Source organism: Nyctibius grandis, chromosome 4 (genome assembly GCF_013368605.1).
Source record: "Nyctibius grandis isolate bNycGra1 chromosome 4, bNycGra1.pri, whole genome shotgun sequence".
Lineage (NCBI taxonomy): Eukaryota > Metazoa > Chordata > Aves > Nyctibiiformes > Nyctibiidae > Nyctibius > Nyctibius grandis.
Genome location: NC_090661.1, coordinates 12,873,916 through 12,890,064, shown reverse-complemented (window position 1 = coordinate 12,890,064; position 16,149 = coordinate 12,873,916). Strand labels below are relative to the sequence as shown.

Here is a 16,149-nt window from a genome sequence, read left to right as displayed (position 1 = left end):
AAAGAAGAAAGGAATTCCAGATCTGCCTGTTTCATCTTTCTATAACATGTCATCCATTTTAAAATTGAACAGCAATGTCTATATAGAAGAGAATTATAGAACTGAATACTAACAATGCTTCTGTTGTATTTACTACTCTCTGAAACATTCAAGTAGCAACCAAGTCAAAACAGTCATCTTTCCAATGAAGAGGCAAAGCCTCATGCTGAGATCATATGTCCTTTTCTAAATAGTACAATATATAGTTATTCCCACCTTCTGGTCATAGTCATCAAGACCATATTGTGCATTATAGCTGTGGCTGTAGCGTGTGTTTTCACAGTCATATTCTACCTCTGGCTTAACTGGATTACGGCAAAGCGTGCACACCCATTCTCCCCTGCAAAACGAGAAACCAAAAACTCGTGTCAAATTTTGTCAGCAACCTTGTCAAATAACAAACTTCAGGAATCACTGTATTTGGAAACAAGTCTCATCCTTAACTAGTATTACAATAGTAGGCAATCTGAAGCCCCTTGTACTAGATGTTCTTAAAGAGATTTGATTCTAATTGGAAGTATAATAATTTCAGATTCTACTCATTGCACTTTTTCTGTCACAGAGAAAAAGACAAAATAGTAAGTGTTTGAAATCATGGACCAGTAGTGTGTGCAGCTGCATTGATTCAAGTGCTGCTTCTAAAAAAAAAATATTAAGGAAAAATAGCCAACAGTTGGGTCATAAGACAAAACTAAATCCATTAGATAATTGATATATTTATTATGAATTGATACGATAATTGACATATTTATCTAAGAAATCAACATTATCAGAAAAGGTCATAATGTGTGCTAGTACGCAGGCTCTCAAACCAAACAGACATAATTCTGCATGGGCATAAGTGTCCTTCCTAGTAGATCCTTTTTTAGAAACCTCTTGAAGAATTTCATGAAGGCAGTGATGCAACTTCTGCAACATCAGGGCCTGAATAACTATAGATGAAGGTATACTAAAGAGCTATGAATACAGAACTTTAGTTAAGGGGATTAATTTACTTCATTAGAATTTAACTTTGCCTAGGAAGTTTATTTTAAAAGGAAAACATCATTCAGCCTCACTTTTAAAGTTTGGTATATGGACGTGTACCTAATTCTGGCTCTTTGTCGCACACGATTCATCTGCGACAAGTTGCTAGGGAATGTATGTCTTAGGGAAACCAATGTTCTAAACATTTCCACAAAAGCCCAAATAATCCTAAATTTTCCATAAAACTGGCTAGAAAACTGAATAGGAACTCACTGACTGCCTTTTCCTTGTGCTAGTCACTATTCTTGCAGAGAAGACCTGACATCTACACCACAGATGTTACATGACAGTTAGGATTTTATTTTTCTCCAGGAAGTCATAAAAACGTTTTTAAAGCTCAGGTCTGCCACCTCCTTTGTTGTACTGGCCAGCTAACTGCAGAAAGGGCATACACGGCTGGAAACAGTTCTTGTTAATAATTCATCTAGTTCCTAGGGTGTAAGACAATTCTTGCCTTTGCAAGAAAAGTAACAAAAAAGGCAAGTGAGAGATGCAGTCCTTGCCCTTGCATAAGGTTGACACATATGTCCCTGAGGATATATTCTGCCCCCAAAGCAACGAGCAGCAACTGAGCACATTACTGAAATGTCATACATACTCACACTGGAAAGCTGAGCAGGGCTGGAACATGGCAGGAGAGATGGAAGACCTTGGGGCAGTGATCACAGCATAACAGTTCTCCTCCATTAAGACACACAGCACAGAAATCCTCATTTTCAATTGGATTGACTTCCTGAGTCACTGGAAATTTTTTCATGATGGAGATGCCATTGCTTAGCTTCTGATCAACAGATGGAGTATCTACAGGAGGAGATTGTGTCTGTCCTGCAGCCTCAGATGTGAGAAATTTTCCGTCCTCCGAGTTCTCCTCTTTGGATTTCACTTCTTCGGGTGGACTATCTTTATTTATCTTGAAGGAAGAAAAATCTGGGATCACACAATCATTTTCATATATAAGCATAAAACAGTGGTGGTTATCTGCAGACAAAATGGTTTCTCTGCAGTGAACTCTAGTGGAGAGGGCACTGGGGTTTAGCAGGCCCACGCTCAGCTCGACGTCTGCCACTGGCTGGCCAGGTCACCTTGGTCAAGTCATTTCCTCCATATACCACAATGTAATAGCATTGTGAGAGAGCTCTACAGATTTCATATCACAGATGATAGAAACAGGATATTTTACAATCTTATTTGCAAATCTTACAGTAAACAACTCAGAAAAAAAGAAGTATATTTTTTTGTTCCCACCAGAAATTCCTATTTCCTTCTGTGGAAAGTAGTTCACGCTTAAGACTCCAATGAAGCAATAGAATACAAAGCTTTTAAAAATCTATTACACTGTGATTTCTGGAATCGGTTCCTCTCATTCAAATATGCATTTGGGTTAGTTTTAAGCTATTTATCCTATATTTGTAACTAGACAGATGAGCCAGGTTGTTTGCTAGAATACAAAAACACTACAGCTATCCAATCCCAGAGTCAAACTTCTAGGAAACTGAAGTATCAGGGAGCTACACAGCAAACTAAAAGCTGCATTCTCTGTTACTTTAACCCATCACAGAAGCGTCCGAAGGTGAAATGAATCAACAGACTTGTTTAGTGTATAATAACTTTCAGAAACTGTGGGTACAAGCCAGTGGGATAAAGGGGAGAAAGCAGGTAAAGCCTCAAGGAAACATCACTCACCTTTATAGACATACTTGAAGACTGGGTCCCACATTCAATTATCAGGAGGAAATTGCCCTCCTGCTCATTGTCTTGGGGCTGGAGTTTAAACATTGGGAGCTCCCCGACTTCCGATGTACATATTTTCAGACGTTCCAGTCGCACATAGGGGATCTTCTGCTCCTTAGGGCCAGCTCTACAATCAAAATGACACATGGTTAAACTCAGTCATATTCCACAAAATCCTCTTTCCTACTCAGCTTCCACATTTTTCATGCACTATTGTTTGTGCTTCTTTTCCTTTGTAACTGTGACTCTGCTGCCTAAATGCTGAAAATCTAAATGTTTTTTCACATGCTGATTCTTAAGAAAAGTGAATGCAATCACTTTAAATTAATCATATGTGTAAATGCATTACTAACTTCTGTGCTAAAACTTTGCCCTGCTCCATATATTTTTGTTTTAATTATTCCAATTTAAGTCGTGCTTGGTAGTTTTCAGTGCAGCTGGCTTCAAGCAGGAACACAGCACATCATCAACTTTACTTTAAAATATTATCACAGCAGCAGCTGAAAACAAAATTTTATAAAATTGTTGAGATAGATAATATTAATGCTGTTCCCATTATATTTTTTAGGTTTAACTGGAGCTAAACTGTTTCTAATTATTCAAGTGAGATAAGTTTGCAAATATTTATTCATTCTGGAAATTACACAGAATAACAGAAATACATGAATTCATCACTTCTTTTAAAAATTGTTGTTTTCAAGTTTAAGAGAATACTTTACAACTTTCAGAATTATTATCTATGAGGAATCTTGCATTCTTTTTAAGTTCTCTGTTACCATTAAGTATGACAAATTTTCTAAATACATGCATAAAATTTCATGGCCAGTGCTTTTGTATAAAAAAAGACTCAGTTACCTGACATTCTGATTGCTTTTCATATCCATTTCAAAATGTTCCTTTTCACAGTTATTGGAATCTGGAACAGAAGATAAGAAAATGAATAAAATATTTATAATATCAGAGTCAGATTAGGGTAGAAAGTACTTCAATATTCATGTACTTCTGACTGGTGTTTAATATGATATCATAAGTGAATTATGGAATAATTTCATCTATATGTATAGAAAACGTGTATGCTATTTTCAATTCAGGGATACAGTCTTTTTCTCTTTGCTTTTAACCACAGTTTCAGTACTGAATACGAGGAGCCTTTCTGAAATATTTTGTCGAAATAGTTACATTCCCAGGTAATTATATATGTACACAGCCATGCCACATTCATCCATACACATGGAACAACATAAGTAACCCTCTTTGCTATGCAGCCTTCACTTGAGAAAAACAGATCTGTTGAGGTCTGAACCCCTGAGGCTCAGGAAGTCTCTGCAGTCTCCTGCTCCATGCTAAGAAGCTTCTGAACAATTCTAGTTACTTGAAAACAGGAAGGAAATTGTGTCTCCCATCTGTCACTGAGGGACGAAAGCTACACTATATGATTCCTTTCAATCCTCCAACATATATAACATATAAACATATGAATTTCAAAACTATCCATTATATGAGCATGGAATTCACTGTAGCTCTTGACTGATACTAGACACAAGAGTAATAAAACACCTTTGGAGAGATGGGATGGGGTAGAGATGAGTGCCCCAGTGAATGCCCTCATAAATACCAGTCCACTAACAAATTTCATAGTAACTCTTTCTTTTGTTAGGAATTAGTTTGACATAGACAATATTAACAAGAAAATAAACCAAATATCATGGCTATCTGGAGATAAATGAGTGTCAGGAAAAGATGCTTTTTTAAAGAAAATCTAGCTCGGGTCAATGGTACCTAACCCATGGCTTGAAAGCAATGTGCCTTTAAGAGACTCTGTTGTTCCCGGCCACAGGAAATACAATACAATCAAGACTGACAAGGAAAGGTGCATTTCACATCACTCCTAAAGTGTTATTCACTTGTGACTGTTGCTCAGGTGAAGGATATAGTCATGGCTCTGGACAGAATTACTAAAGGGTGACTGCACACTGAGCTGAAGGAGCAGCTCTCGTTGCACACTGTCAAACCAGAGGATGTTCCAGTGGTGCTGGGTTCCTAGCATTAATCAACATTTCCATCAGCAACTTGGCTCATGAAAAAATAGTACCTACAAAATTTGTGGAAAACACCAAATAAGAGGGGTTGCAAACACTGTGGAGAATGTTTACAATTAAAGAATGATCTTACTACATCCTAAATCAGTGAGACTGAACTGAGATAACTTTAAGTATCATGCTTACGAAGGATCAGACGAATGCAATCACAAAGGAAAATAACTGACTAGGGAACTATTCTGTCAAAGGAGCTAAGGGTTAATACGGACCATTCACTACATGCAAGTCAACCACATAATGCTGCTGCTGCTGCAAAAAAGGCGAATGCCATCCTGCAGTGTATTACCAGCAGTGAGGAATGTAAAACACAAGAAGCTGATACCCTGGCTCTGCCTAGCACCCCAGAGGTGTCAGCTGCAGCGCTGCATTTGGCTGTGGGCAGCACTCCTTAATTGCACAGAACCCAGAATAGCACAGCAGGAATGAGGCGGTTTTAAAAAAATCACAACCCTGACCCAGGAGGAGAGAATGAAACCATCACATTTGTTTAGTCTAGGAAAGAGAAGGGGAGGGGAGTGTGTTTACACAAGCCACCGTAAGAAGAAAAGTGGCTGTAAGAGGGGAAAAATGAAATTATGTATAATTTTTACCACATCCTTTGGGGCTAGGATAAGAAGTATTTTGTTGTAAATTAAGCTGAAATGTTTATATTTGATATTAGAAAAGGATGAGTCATTAGAAGATATATACCAGAAGCACTTGAGTTTGGCAGCACAGCACTGCTGAAGCCAGTAAGTCCTACTGAGAGCCACTAGCAAAGATAATGTTGCCTTTGCAACAGGTTTACTAGTACACTCACTGGTACACTCTGCATACAGTGACTGTATCTCCTCAGGTCTCCCCTCACTACACACCTTTAAACAGTGAGAGCAGGGTGGGAATTGCTCACTCCTGATCCTTCCTTGTGACAAGGAAACAGCATTGAATTCAAGGCTCTCGTCTTTCCATCCTCTTGCACAACAGGACCCGTGCTTTGCCCAGAGCAAATTTGTAGCATCTGTTATAGACAGTGAGATTCTGTATGTTGGGGCTGCTTTCTGTGTGTAGTGTCACACAACCCAAACCAGATACTACAAAGCTGCTCCTCTCAGAAACACTTAAGCCTGACTGAGGCACAGCTTTTTAGGAGTGCACCTGATTCCTACAACTCACACAAATTATTGTGGCATGATTGTCACAATTTGGCACAGTACATATAAGAGAAGACAAATACATTTCCTTGTTTCACTGAGCTAGGCCTTCTTTGTACTAATTAGAATTCTCTGCATAAAAATACAGCACAGAGACAGAAATATTAATTCGTCTTTCACAGAGTAAAGCAGGCAAATATTGGCATAAATCGCAGGATAACAGCTTGATCCTGCAATCCCTTGCTTGCATGAATAGTTCCATTGACTTTTAGAGTTTGCAGGAATGAGGTTTTTCAGTGTAACACAAGGATGCTGGCAATTTGCCCATGAAAAGAGTTAAGTAAGGTCTAATTCTCCATTAAGGCTGAAGAAATAGGCCTTGGCTGAAGGGAATGTTCCACAGTAGATAGAGCCAAGCAAAAGCACATACTGTGCAATATATTAACCTAAAAAATATTTGCTATGCTACTGATGTGAAGGACTTAGCAGAAGGCACATTGCATTTTGGAAGTAATTTTTTTTAATTGAATTTGGACCCTTCAAACCAGCTCTTCAATAGTCATAACGGCAGGTCTCATTAACAGGAGTGCTGCTAAGAATCACAGAATCAACCAGGTTGGAAGAGACCTCTGGGATCATCGAGTCCAACCGTTGCCCTGACACCACCCTGTCAACTAGACCATGGCACTAAGTGCCATGTCCAGTCTTTTCTTAAACACATCCAGAGATGGTGACTCCACCACCTCCCTGGGCAGCCCATTCCAATGTCTAATAACCCCTTCTGAAAAGAAATTCTTCCTGATGTCCAACCTGAACCTCCCCTGGCGAAGCTTGAGGCTGTGCCCTCTTGTCCTATCGCTAGTTGCCCGGGAGAAGATGCCAGCTCCCACTTCACTACAACCTCCCTTCAGGTAGTTGTAGACTGCAATAAGGTCACCTCGGAGCCTCCTCTTCTCCAGGCTAAACAACCCCAGCTCCCTCAGCCATTCCTCATAGGTCAGACCCTCCAGACCCTTCACCAGCTTGGTCGCCCTCCTCTGGACTCGCTCCAACACCTCAACATCTTTCTTGAAGTGCGGGGCCCAGAACTGAACGCAGTACTCAAGATGCGGCCTCACCAGGGCCGAGTACAGAGGGACAATCACTTCCCTAGACCGGCTGGCTACACTATTCCTAATAGAGGCCAGGATGCCATTGGCCTTCTTGGCCACCTGGGCACACTGCTGGCTCATGTTTAGCCGGCTGTCGATCAGCACCCCCAGGTCTCTTTCCACCGGGCTGCTTTCTAACCACTCTTCCCCCAGCCTGTAGAGCTGCATGGGGTTGTTGTGGCCAAAGTGTAAGACCTGGCACTTGTTCTTGTTGAACCTCATGCCGTTGGTCTCGGCCCATCTATCTAACCTGTCCAGATCCCTCTGTAGGGCCTTCCTACCATCCAGCAGATCGACACTCCCACCCAGCTTGGTGTCATCTGCAAATGTACTGAGGGTGCACTCAATCCCTATGTCTAGATCATCTATAAAGATATTGAACAGCACCGGCCCCAGAACTGAGCCCTGGGGAACACCGCTAGTGACCGGCCGCCAGCTGGACGTTGCCCCATTCACCACCACTCTCTGGGCTCGGCCATCCAGCCAGTTTTTAACCCATTTAAGACTAATACTCCAGATACTTCACAGAGACACATGTTTCTGGTTCATAGATTAAGGACGTTACAAATTCAAAGCATATCATTTCCAAGTTTTTCCTCCACAAATGAGATCAAACACGCTTTTCCATTGGATTAAGTACTCTGATAATATTTGAAGCTTGCTGGAAAAGCACACTTATATGTAAATACATGAATAAGCATACTGCTTTGCAATGCACAGTGCTGAGAAAGACAGACAGACCAAAAACCTAAATGAAATAATGAAAAGCCTGGTACCTTCTTTGCTTCTAAGTTGTCTCATTCTGGCATTCACGGGCAGGAAAGAAGTGTTGCTGAGCAGTTCAGAAGGAGAGGTGCAATGTTGAGATTTTTTGATTGAAAGGTTAATAGGTTCTTCCAGAACTGTTTGCATAGAAACAGTTAATTTATTAACTACATCTTGCCCAGCAGTAGCCACGGTGTTTTCTAGAGGATGATCTACAGTATTGAAGTCTTCAATTTCCAGCTGGGGGCGGGGGCGGGGTGGGGGGGGGGAAGAAAATAATCAAATTTTATTATTAGTTTTCTTTCTTTCCATCTTAAGAAAATAATTTGTAATCGGTCTTCAAAAACCAGATAAGGAAAACTTTACTTTCTGAAATAGCTGCCTTTGACTGACTGACTAACAATAACATGTGCTATCAATGAAAGTGGATTCCCTTTCAGCAGAGGAGTTTCAGTGATTCCTACCTTGCACTTAGTGCTGCCCTGGAGTGCATCACCTGGTGCGAGGCCAGCGGCAGCCCCAGGGCTCAGGTCACTTGGAGCTCTGCCCAAGGCCAAGCTGTAGCTGGGCACCGACTCCGGTGGAGCGTCACACTCACAAAGGGCGTTCGGGGCTGGGCCAAGTGTTACAGCGGCTGCACCTTGCATCTGCGGATCGGCCGAGCTAGATAACCTTGTTGAAGGTAATTCCATTTCTACACTGTTTGAAAAGCCCACAATGCTTAAGGATGACGAACGCTGGGAAAAGAAAAAAGAAAACACAAACCTTAATAAGCTTTTCAGCAACAAAATGCTACTGTTCTTTCTATAATGGATGAGATACTCTGTTTCAGCTACGCGTAATCAACCAGATGTGTCATGAGGGCTTGAAAGTATCTATTGTAATCTTATACCATTTCCAAAAGCTTTAGAGTTTCCACCATTAAAACTGAAAACTGGAAAAGGAGACACCTATGTTACACCCTTCTGTGATTTACAAACAATGTCTTCCTTTGATCAGTCCAAGGGATCCTGATTTTTAACTCCGTACAATGAATGGGAAATCTAAGCATGTACAATATCATACTAAACCAATCCTTGCTCTAAACCTTACTAGCTTCCGTTAAGTTATTCCAGAAGAAATAAGATTCAGATTAGAAATTTTAGCATTGTATTCAAAAATCATCAGATCGCTTTATTCAGAAAGAAGATTCAGAAGAAATAAAATTCAAATCTGACACAAATGGATGATCATTAACACTATCGTCACTGTTAATGAGGCTGAAAACATTATGCTAGTTAGTGAGTCTGTCCCATTAAAACCGAAGGCACTTGCCCTTTAAATATCATAGTGTAAATCCAGAAACATCCTACCTGTACTAATGAGGAAAGGATGTATATGTTTAGATTCCAAAGGGAATGTTTACCACAGTCCCTGAAATAGTTTTAGCAACATGCATTTTCTACTGTCTGATGATTTGTCACTTTCAAAACCACAAAAATACTGTTATGCAAAATAAAGCAAATCCACCCATCTAGGTGACTTCCTTAAGCTGCCTTACATCCAGGAACGTGGGACTGTACTGAAATCAGGACTCTTCTAGTGTTCATATGAAGCAAATATAAGCAGTCCTGGGCAGTATGCAGATCTGTGTCACTTGAATATGTAATTTTTCATTTATTTCATCATAGTTCATTGGTGTTTCACCCTTGATAATTGACTGAATAAATCCTTTTCATTTCACTACAATACAGGAAGTAGCACTCGTAATATAAATCAAGACAAAAAGAAATGTGTTGATTGCACCTGAATTAGAATTTAATTTCATTGTTGTACTTACTTTTCTGCTAGGGGCCTGTGACTTAGAAGTGAATCTGAGACAGGACCCATTTCCTAGATTCAATTAGTATTTTTCTCAGCTGTTACTTCATTTTGGATTTTGATACCTTTGTCCATCTTAATCCAACAGTGCTAAAGACAGTAGCCTAGACTGAGCTGCCAGTTGTGCCTGTGTAAATCCTGCGCAATGCCAAAGGACTCAGTCTTGAATTCCTCTGCTTGTAACGCATATCACCTATGTGGTAAGAGAACACTCTGCCCACAGACATTAATTTCCACCTAAGGATGTAATTTAATTTCCTTTTCCTCGATTTGCAATAGACGCTACAGTAGGACCTTTGCCTGAACAATGACCACTTATATTCAGTGAGATAAAATAGCCTGCATTTGAGACAGAGAGAGGTCAGCTCTTCAGCAGTGCTAGGGAAGGTTTGTGCCATTCTACCATACAGTGCTCTAGTAAGTCTGTTTTAAACAGTCCTTTCATGTAGAAGGCACCTCAGAGAGCACTGGGTCTCTGCAGCCAGGGTATTGGCCATTGTCCTCCTCTTGAGGCAAATGAATGTCCCTGAATTCAAGCTGTCTGAGCTATAACAACTTCTTGGAACCAGCTAGAACTAATCAAACAAGTTCTTTCTACCTTACATTTGAGCTGAAAACTAGAACACAGCAAAGGAGGAAATGCATCGGTGGAGGCACAATTTTCTGTATACTCGGTCTGACAGAGCATTCCTAAGAATGCTCAGGTTTCAAACCAAAGGAATATATGTAGGTCAGAAAGGAATCCAGCTTTCATGGTCACACATCCTAAAGAAGTCCACAAAGATAAAAAATGTTCATTTGCTGTCATAATTTGCTTGTGGCAGCTTTCTCCACACGCAGTGACAAATATGGCCTATCAAGTACACATTTTCCTTTTCATTCCATCACTCTTTTTATCACAAGCCTTTTTCAGATGACAAAACAAACATGTGAATCATCCTCAGAACACTTACAGAAAATAAAACAAATCAGCAGAATTTGTGCTTGAATTGAACAGATGGACTGTAATCAGCCTTGCCTTTTCCCCTTATTTCAAAGTCCATTGTGAACATTAATTAAGTCCCCGAGAGGTAGTTATATATTTAGTCAGCCAGATTCTCAAAAGCACGAAGCATCCACAAATTCCTGTCTGAATCAACAGGAGCTACCTAATGTTGTGCTCCATGGGAAATGGGCATGCTGAGGCACACACGTGGTAGGCACACCACCCAAAGCTGCATAGTAAGTTAACTGGACACCTTGTGGCTATTCACTACTTCTAATCACTACACACATCTTCCTTTACTTAAGTTATGAGAGCGTGCCATCACCAATTACGTACTGAGACCTGACCCTGTGAAGACCCATCTGTGTGTAATGTTAGGTGAAATGTTAGCCCTACTAAGACAATGGTAGGATTACTCCTGGCTTCAGTGAGACAAGGTTACTTACTGGGAGTAGTCATTGGAATGACTCCTACTGCAGACAAAAAGAAATAGACACACACACATAAGACTTCGTCATAACTAACATTTTTAGAAAAGTGAAATTCAATTGCATTATATGCTATATCTTTTTTCCTCTTCTAGCTAGCATCAGTTTCTTCAGAGATCTCTTTAGATAATATAAGCCAGTATAAAACTTTACTCTTGTTAAAAAGGAAAAAAAGAATAATGAGGCCATCAAACTGCCATCTGTCTTTCCCTTGGGGCAAAAGTTAATTTTGTGGTTATTTTAATGATGAAGAAACATTATGATCTTTCAGTGCAAAATATTAAAACTCACAGTTAAGAACAGACACATTCCACTCTGATCCATGGAGCTGCTGTCAAGTGTGAAGTGAACAATGCACTGGGAACAAGGCTCATTAATAGCCTATTAATTCACTCCCTAAAATAATCATTTCTTTTGCCATTAGCAAAAATTTCTCTTTTCCCTTGACAGTTCAGCTAGTTTTTGCAAATGGGATGCCTTTAAAGAATTGATCTCTGTTTTATAAAGCTCTATTGCTTTTACCTTGCACCCTTTGAACAACAAGAAGCATTAATTATGCTTTTGGGTAGAGGGTGGCTTCAGCTGTAGGTTAATTTTGAAACTTTTGACATTTTAATGTACAGCCTGGCACATCAAACTACATCTGTGTCATTATAAATGGAATTCTCATTGTCTCATAATTAATTTTGGTCTGATGATCCTTATACTATCATGGCAGCAGCATCACCACCCCAAAATGCCTTCTTCCACAAATTTCATAGCTATGGTAGTGAAAGGTAAGAAGAAAGACCATGCAAAGTGCCTTCAGAGAACAAAAAAATAAACATATTGTTCAGTTCAAATATTTCTTTGATCACTGTTGCATTTAAAATGTCCAGTGTAAACATGCAGCACTAATACAGAAGAATTCTGAGAAGCAAATACTTACCTTGAAACACTGGGATTAGGATTTGTTAGGATTGTTTTGGCAAAGTCTCAAGGCTGTTGACATTAAGTGTCACAGATAAAGAAAGCTAAAACTAAGAACCGCCAATTCTCTTTGCTATAAGAGAAATAACACGCTGCAAATGGTTGCAGAGTAATGAACGGCTGCTATTAAGTGGAGCAATCCCCCTGGCAGCTCATTATGCTAGGAGGTTAAACAAACGTACTACTCCAATCCAGTTGTTTGACTCACCGCACGCAGCAGCACTGATAACACAGTCTACACATGCTCCCTATTCGTATTTCCTGATTTCTGAACAGAATCCAAAGGATTTCCTTTCTGGTTTTATGAGAAAGAGAATCCAAATATTCCTTAACATTTCGTCTGAATAAACTGGAGCTGGTTTAAAGCGGAAGGAGGAAGAGATTGTATGGAGCAAGCAGCATCATGTTTTATTTATCCTTTTTTTCCAGGTCAAAGGAAAAGGTTTTGTTAAATTAACATTCTGGGAAATGTACCTAATTGCATTAAGCATGAACGCATTTGTGCTGTAAGCAGCTCAATTCTTTAAAGTCAAAAAATACTCTGAAACGTTAGGAATTTGCAGGACCCTAAATTCCAGGCTGTTATCATTATTTCCTTTACCTCTAATCCCCCTAAAATTAATAGTAATTAGAAAAAAAAACAACAACAACTAACCCACCCCAATCCCAAACTCAGATTTGAAGTCCTAGGGTCAGATATTAAATTATTATTATTTTCAGTCACTAAGTAATCACAACATGCTCAGTGAAATACTAACAAAAATAAAACCTGTACTGTGCTACCCAACACCTCTCCCACAAATTTCACATGCTTTTAAAGAAAAAAAAAAATACCATTAGTTAAGCACTTGCCACGGAGATGGAAGGGTTGTCATTAATAAAGCTTAGGACAAATGCGTTGGGGCAAAATACCAAAGAACGCCACCTACAGCAGACTGAGATCAACTGTTCTCCCTGATAAACCTGTAGTAAGAGCAGCATTGGCATGTCAGAACCTAGAAGTTCACACGTATCAAGTCCCAGGAGAGGCTGAGAGGTTCCACCATGAACTATCACTATGTTAGCCTTGCATGAAATGCCACCATTGCATATAATTGGAATAAAACAGAAGCCTCTCTCAGAGATCTCTCAAGAGTGCTCCTTGGATGACATGGAATATTTTCTAGGATTTCCCCATTTTAGGTACTTTATGGTGCTTGAGACAAACAGAGCTCTTGAAGTAAGAAGCTAGGACTTATTGCGAATCAAAAAGAACAATGCAAAAATCAGCATTATAGTACTATACAAAATTTCCATGTGCTTGCACCTTGATTACTATTTCTGGTCACCGTGTCTCAAAAAGGATTTATCAAAACCACAAAATATAGGGAAAATGGCCAAAGATATAAAGGACCAAAGTATAGAATGGCTCCCATGAAAAAAAAAAGACACTAGAGAGACCAGTAACCACTTTTCAGCTTCAAAAAGAAATGTTTGAGAGGAAATTCAATATAGACCTATAGAATACAGATATTATGAAGGTGGTGAATACAGAGTGATTATTCACTGGTTTTCCTAACACAAGAATTAGAAGGCATCCTACTGAATTATCAGACAACAAACTTAAAGGGAGCAAACAGAGGAACTTCTCATGCAATGCAAAACTCAGTTGCTGCAGAATGTGGAGGAGACCAATAGTATTAAAATGGACTCAACAAATGGATTAGACAAATTCACATAGGAAGGGTCCATGAAGAGCTGCAAAACACAATGGTCTGGGTACAACCTTCAGTTCCAAAAGTCCCTGAAGTGCTGGTTTTCAGAAGCTGGGATAGTGTATCATCAAAGGATCAGTTTATATCTGTCTGTTCCTTAGACCCTTTTCTAAGCATCTGCTATTGGCTACAGCTATAAATGAACAGATATAGCTGTTCAGTAATGATTTACTAATTATGTGCATGACATTCAGAGATTTATTTTAAGCAGAAGGTAAAATAATAGCTCAAGGGGAGAAACCCTCAAAGGTTGCTGAGGAACATAACCGAAGCTGAGTTTGACAAACACTGTCCAATCTACTCACAACTGATCAGCTTCCCAGAAGGTAGAACCACGAGTGCCCAAGCCAGTTAGGTTTCCAGGATGGATGAGCGGGGATGGTAGAGTGTTTCACTGCCCAGGACCCAACCCAACAGCTGGACAAGACAAGGAATCCTCCCTCACAGAAGTAAAGGCCCTGCTCCTAACTAGAGAAAGGGGTGCACTTACAGAGTCTGAGGAGGAGAGACATCCAGCTGGCCCTGCAACAACGCCAATGTCTGTTGCAGCAGCACCTGAGGCTCAAACTACAAATTTGTGCTATAGATGTACAGTAATTATGACGTTTCTTCAAATGCTAGGTACAGCCTTTAGACCTCTTGCTCACCACAGCCACAAATGACAATTACGTACTTGCAAACAAAATACAGATTTTATGTCCATTATTACTCCTGAAAACACAATTAGGCCAAAAATATCTTATTATTCTTGCCTTTGCTCCAGAATAGATGACCTCTCCAGTCCTATGCACAAATTAATAACTCAATATCATACTATGTAAAAGCAACAGGAGGACCATATCATTGCAGAAGGTTGGTAACCCTTTCCACAGAATTGTTAACATAATTTAGTACTCATTCCTTCACAGTGTAACTTAGCAATTCAATAGCTTGTATAAAATCTGGTTGCTACAGCTTGGCATGATTCCCCAGAACAAAAGTGCAGGTATCACAAAAGTTATTTTGAGATTTGTCCTCTGTCTTGCTGGCATTCTTACTGGAGAGGCTGGGTATTCAACAGGCATGCAGATGGAACAACTCCACAATCCAAAACAGAGTTCCCGGCTACATGAGTGAAGTATACTGACAGGGGAGAATGAAGACAAAATTATATCCATTTTGCACATAGACAGAAAACTTCCATTTCTTCTGTTGTATTCTTAAAAGGTGTTAATCAAGCCCAAAGTTATGCTAAGTGCAGTACTTGACATATCAAGCAATCAATGGTCTAAGTATAGAAACATTTATTCTGCACAAAAAACTCAATTCACAGAGAAAGAATAGTTAGAGGAATGCACAGGAAGACGGAAAGGCTGACAAAACGTTAATGTTTCAAAAACAGTGAAATAAATTAAAACAAGCCCACACATAACTGAAGTTACATGTTTAGAGACTATACTATACATATGCATACAGAGCAGGTGGGCACAGACAGGAATTACTCTGAACTTTAAGACAGCAGTAGCCTTGATGCCAATATTTCTGATCAACACTAGATAGAAAACCCTACTTTATATGACTGGAAAGCCAAAATTCTAACTGCTCAGTGAAGCTTGATTTAAATTTTGTCCTGATAGATGGTGAAATGTAACACATGAGGACATTTTACAAGGGCGTAAAGTGTTTCACCTTTGCTTCTCTACTTCTGCGTATCAATAACCAGCTTTATATGTGAGGGACAGAGAACAGTACTCATCAGAATAACTTGAACAGGAGTTCTTTGAACTCAAAGGCTCTCATATGGCATACGAGTGCCTCACACCGTGGTGTAACGGCTGCACTAGCACTTGTCTGGGATGATCTGAATAACGTAATTGTGGTTTCCCTGTTTATGAGTAATGTTGTGATCCCAAACTATTAATAGCATCTGCTCTATATTGCTTCATACATAAATATGATCTTGTATCAGAGAATTCATCTAGTTATCAGTCAATAGTATCAATGCATACCATAAATGTGTTTCAAAATTAATGCACAGATGTTTAATTACATGAGCAATCAAGCCTTGCCCCCCCTCCAAAATAAAGGAAACCACTGGGCTAATGGAAACTTTTCTTTTTTGACAGATCTTGGCAAACATATCACTAAACAGTTAATCCTGAGTTTTGCTACA

At 39.6% G+C, this 16,149-nt stretch overlaps 1 protein-coding gene across 1 annotated transcript in view; it reads right to left on the bottom strand.

Moving 5' to 3' along the window:
* Positions 1 to 16,149, bottom strand: part of TRIM66 (tripartite motif containing 66) — a 65,527-nt gene that overhangs the window by 5,138 nt on the left and 44,240 nt on the right. Inside the window, exons 11-16 of the mRNA XM_068399335.1 lie at positions 8,406 to 8,678; positions 7,953 to 8,181; positions 3,652 to 3,712; positions 2,749 to 2,923; positions 1,668 to 1,975; positions 256 to 379 (exon numbers count right to left, since the gene is read on the bottom strand). Of these exons, the coding sequence (XP_068255436.1) occupies positions 256 to 379; positions 1,668 to 1,975; positions 2,749 to 2,923; positions 3,652 to 3,712; positions 7,953 to 8,181; positions 8,406 to 8,678 (1,170 nt within the window). The remainder of the gene's footprint in view (positions 1 to 255; positions 380 to 1,667; positions 1,976 to 2,748; positions 2,924 to 3,651; positions 3,713 to 7,952; positions 8,182 to 8,405; positions 8,679 to 16,149) is intronic.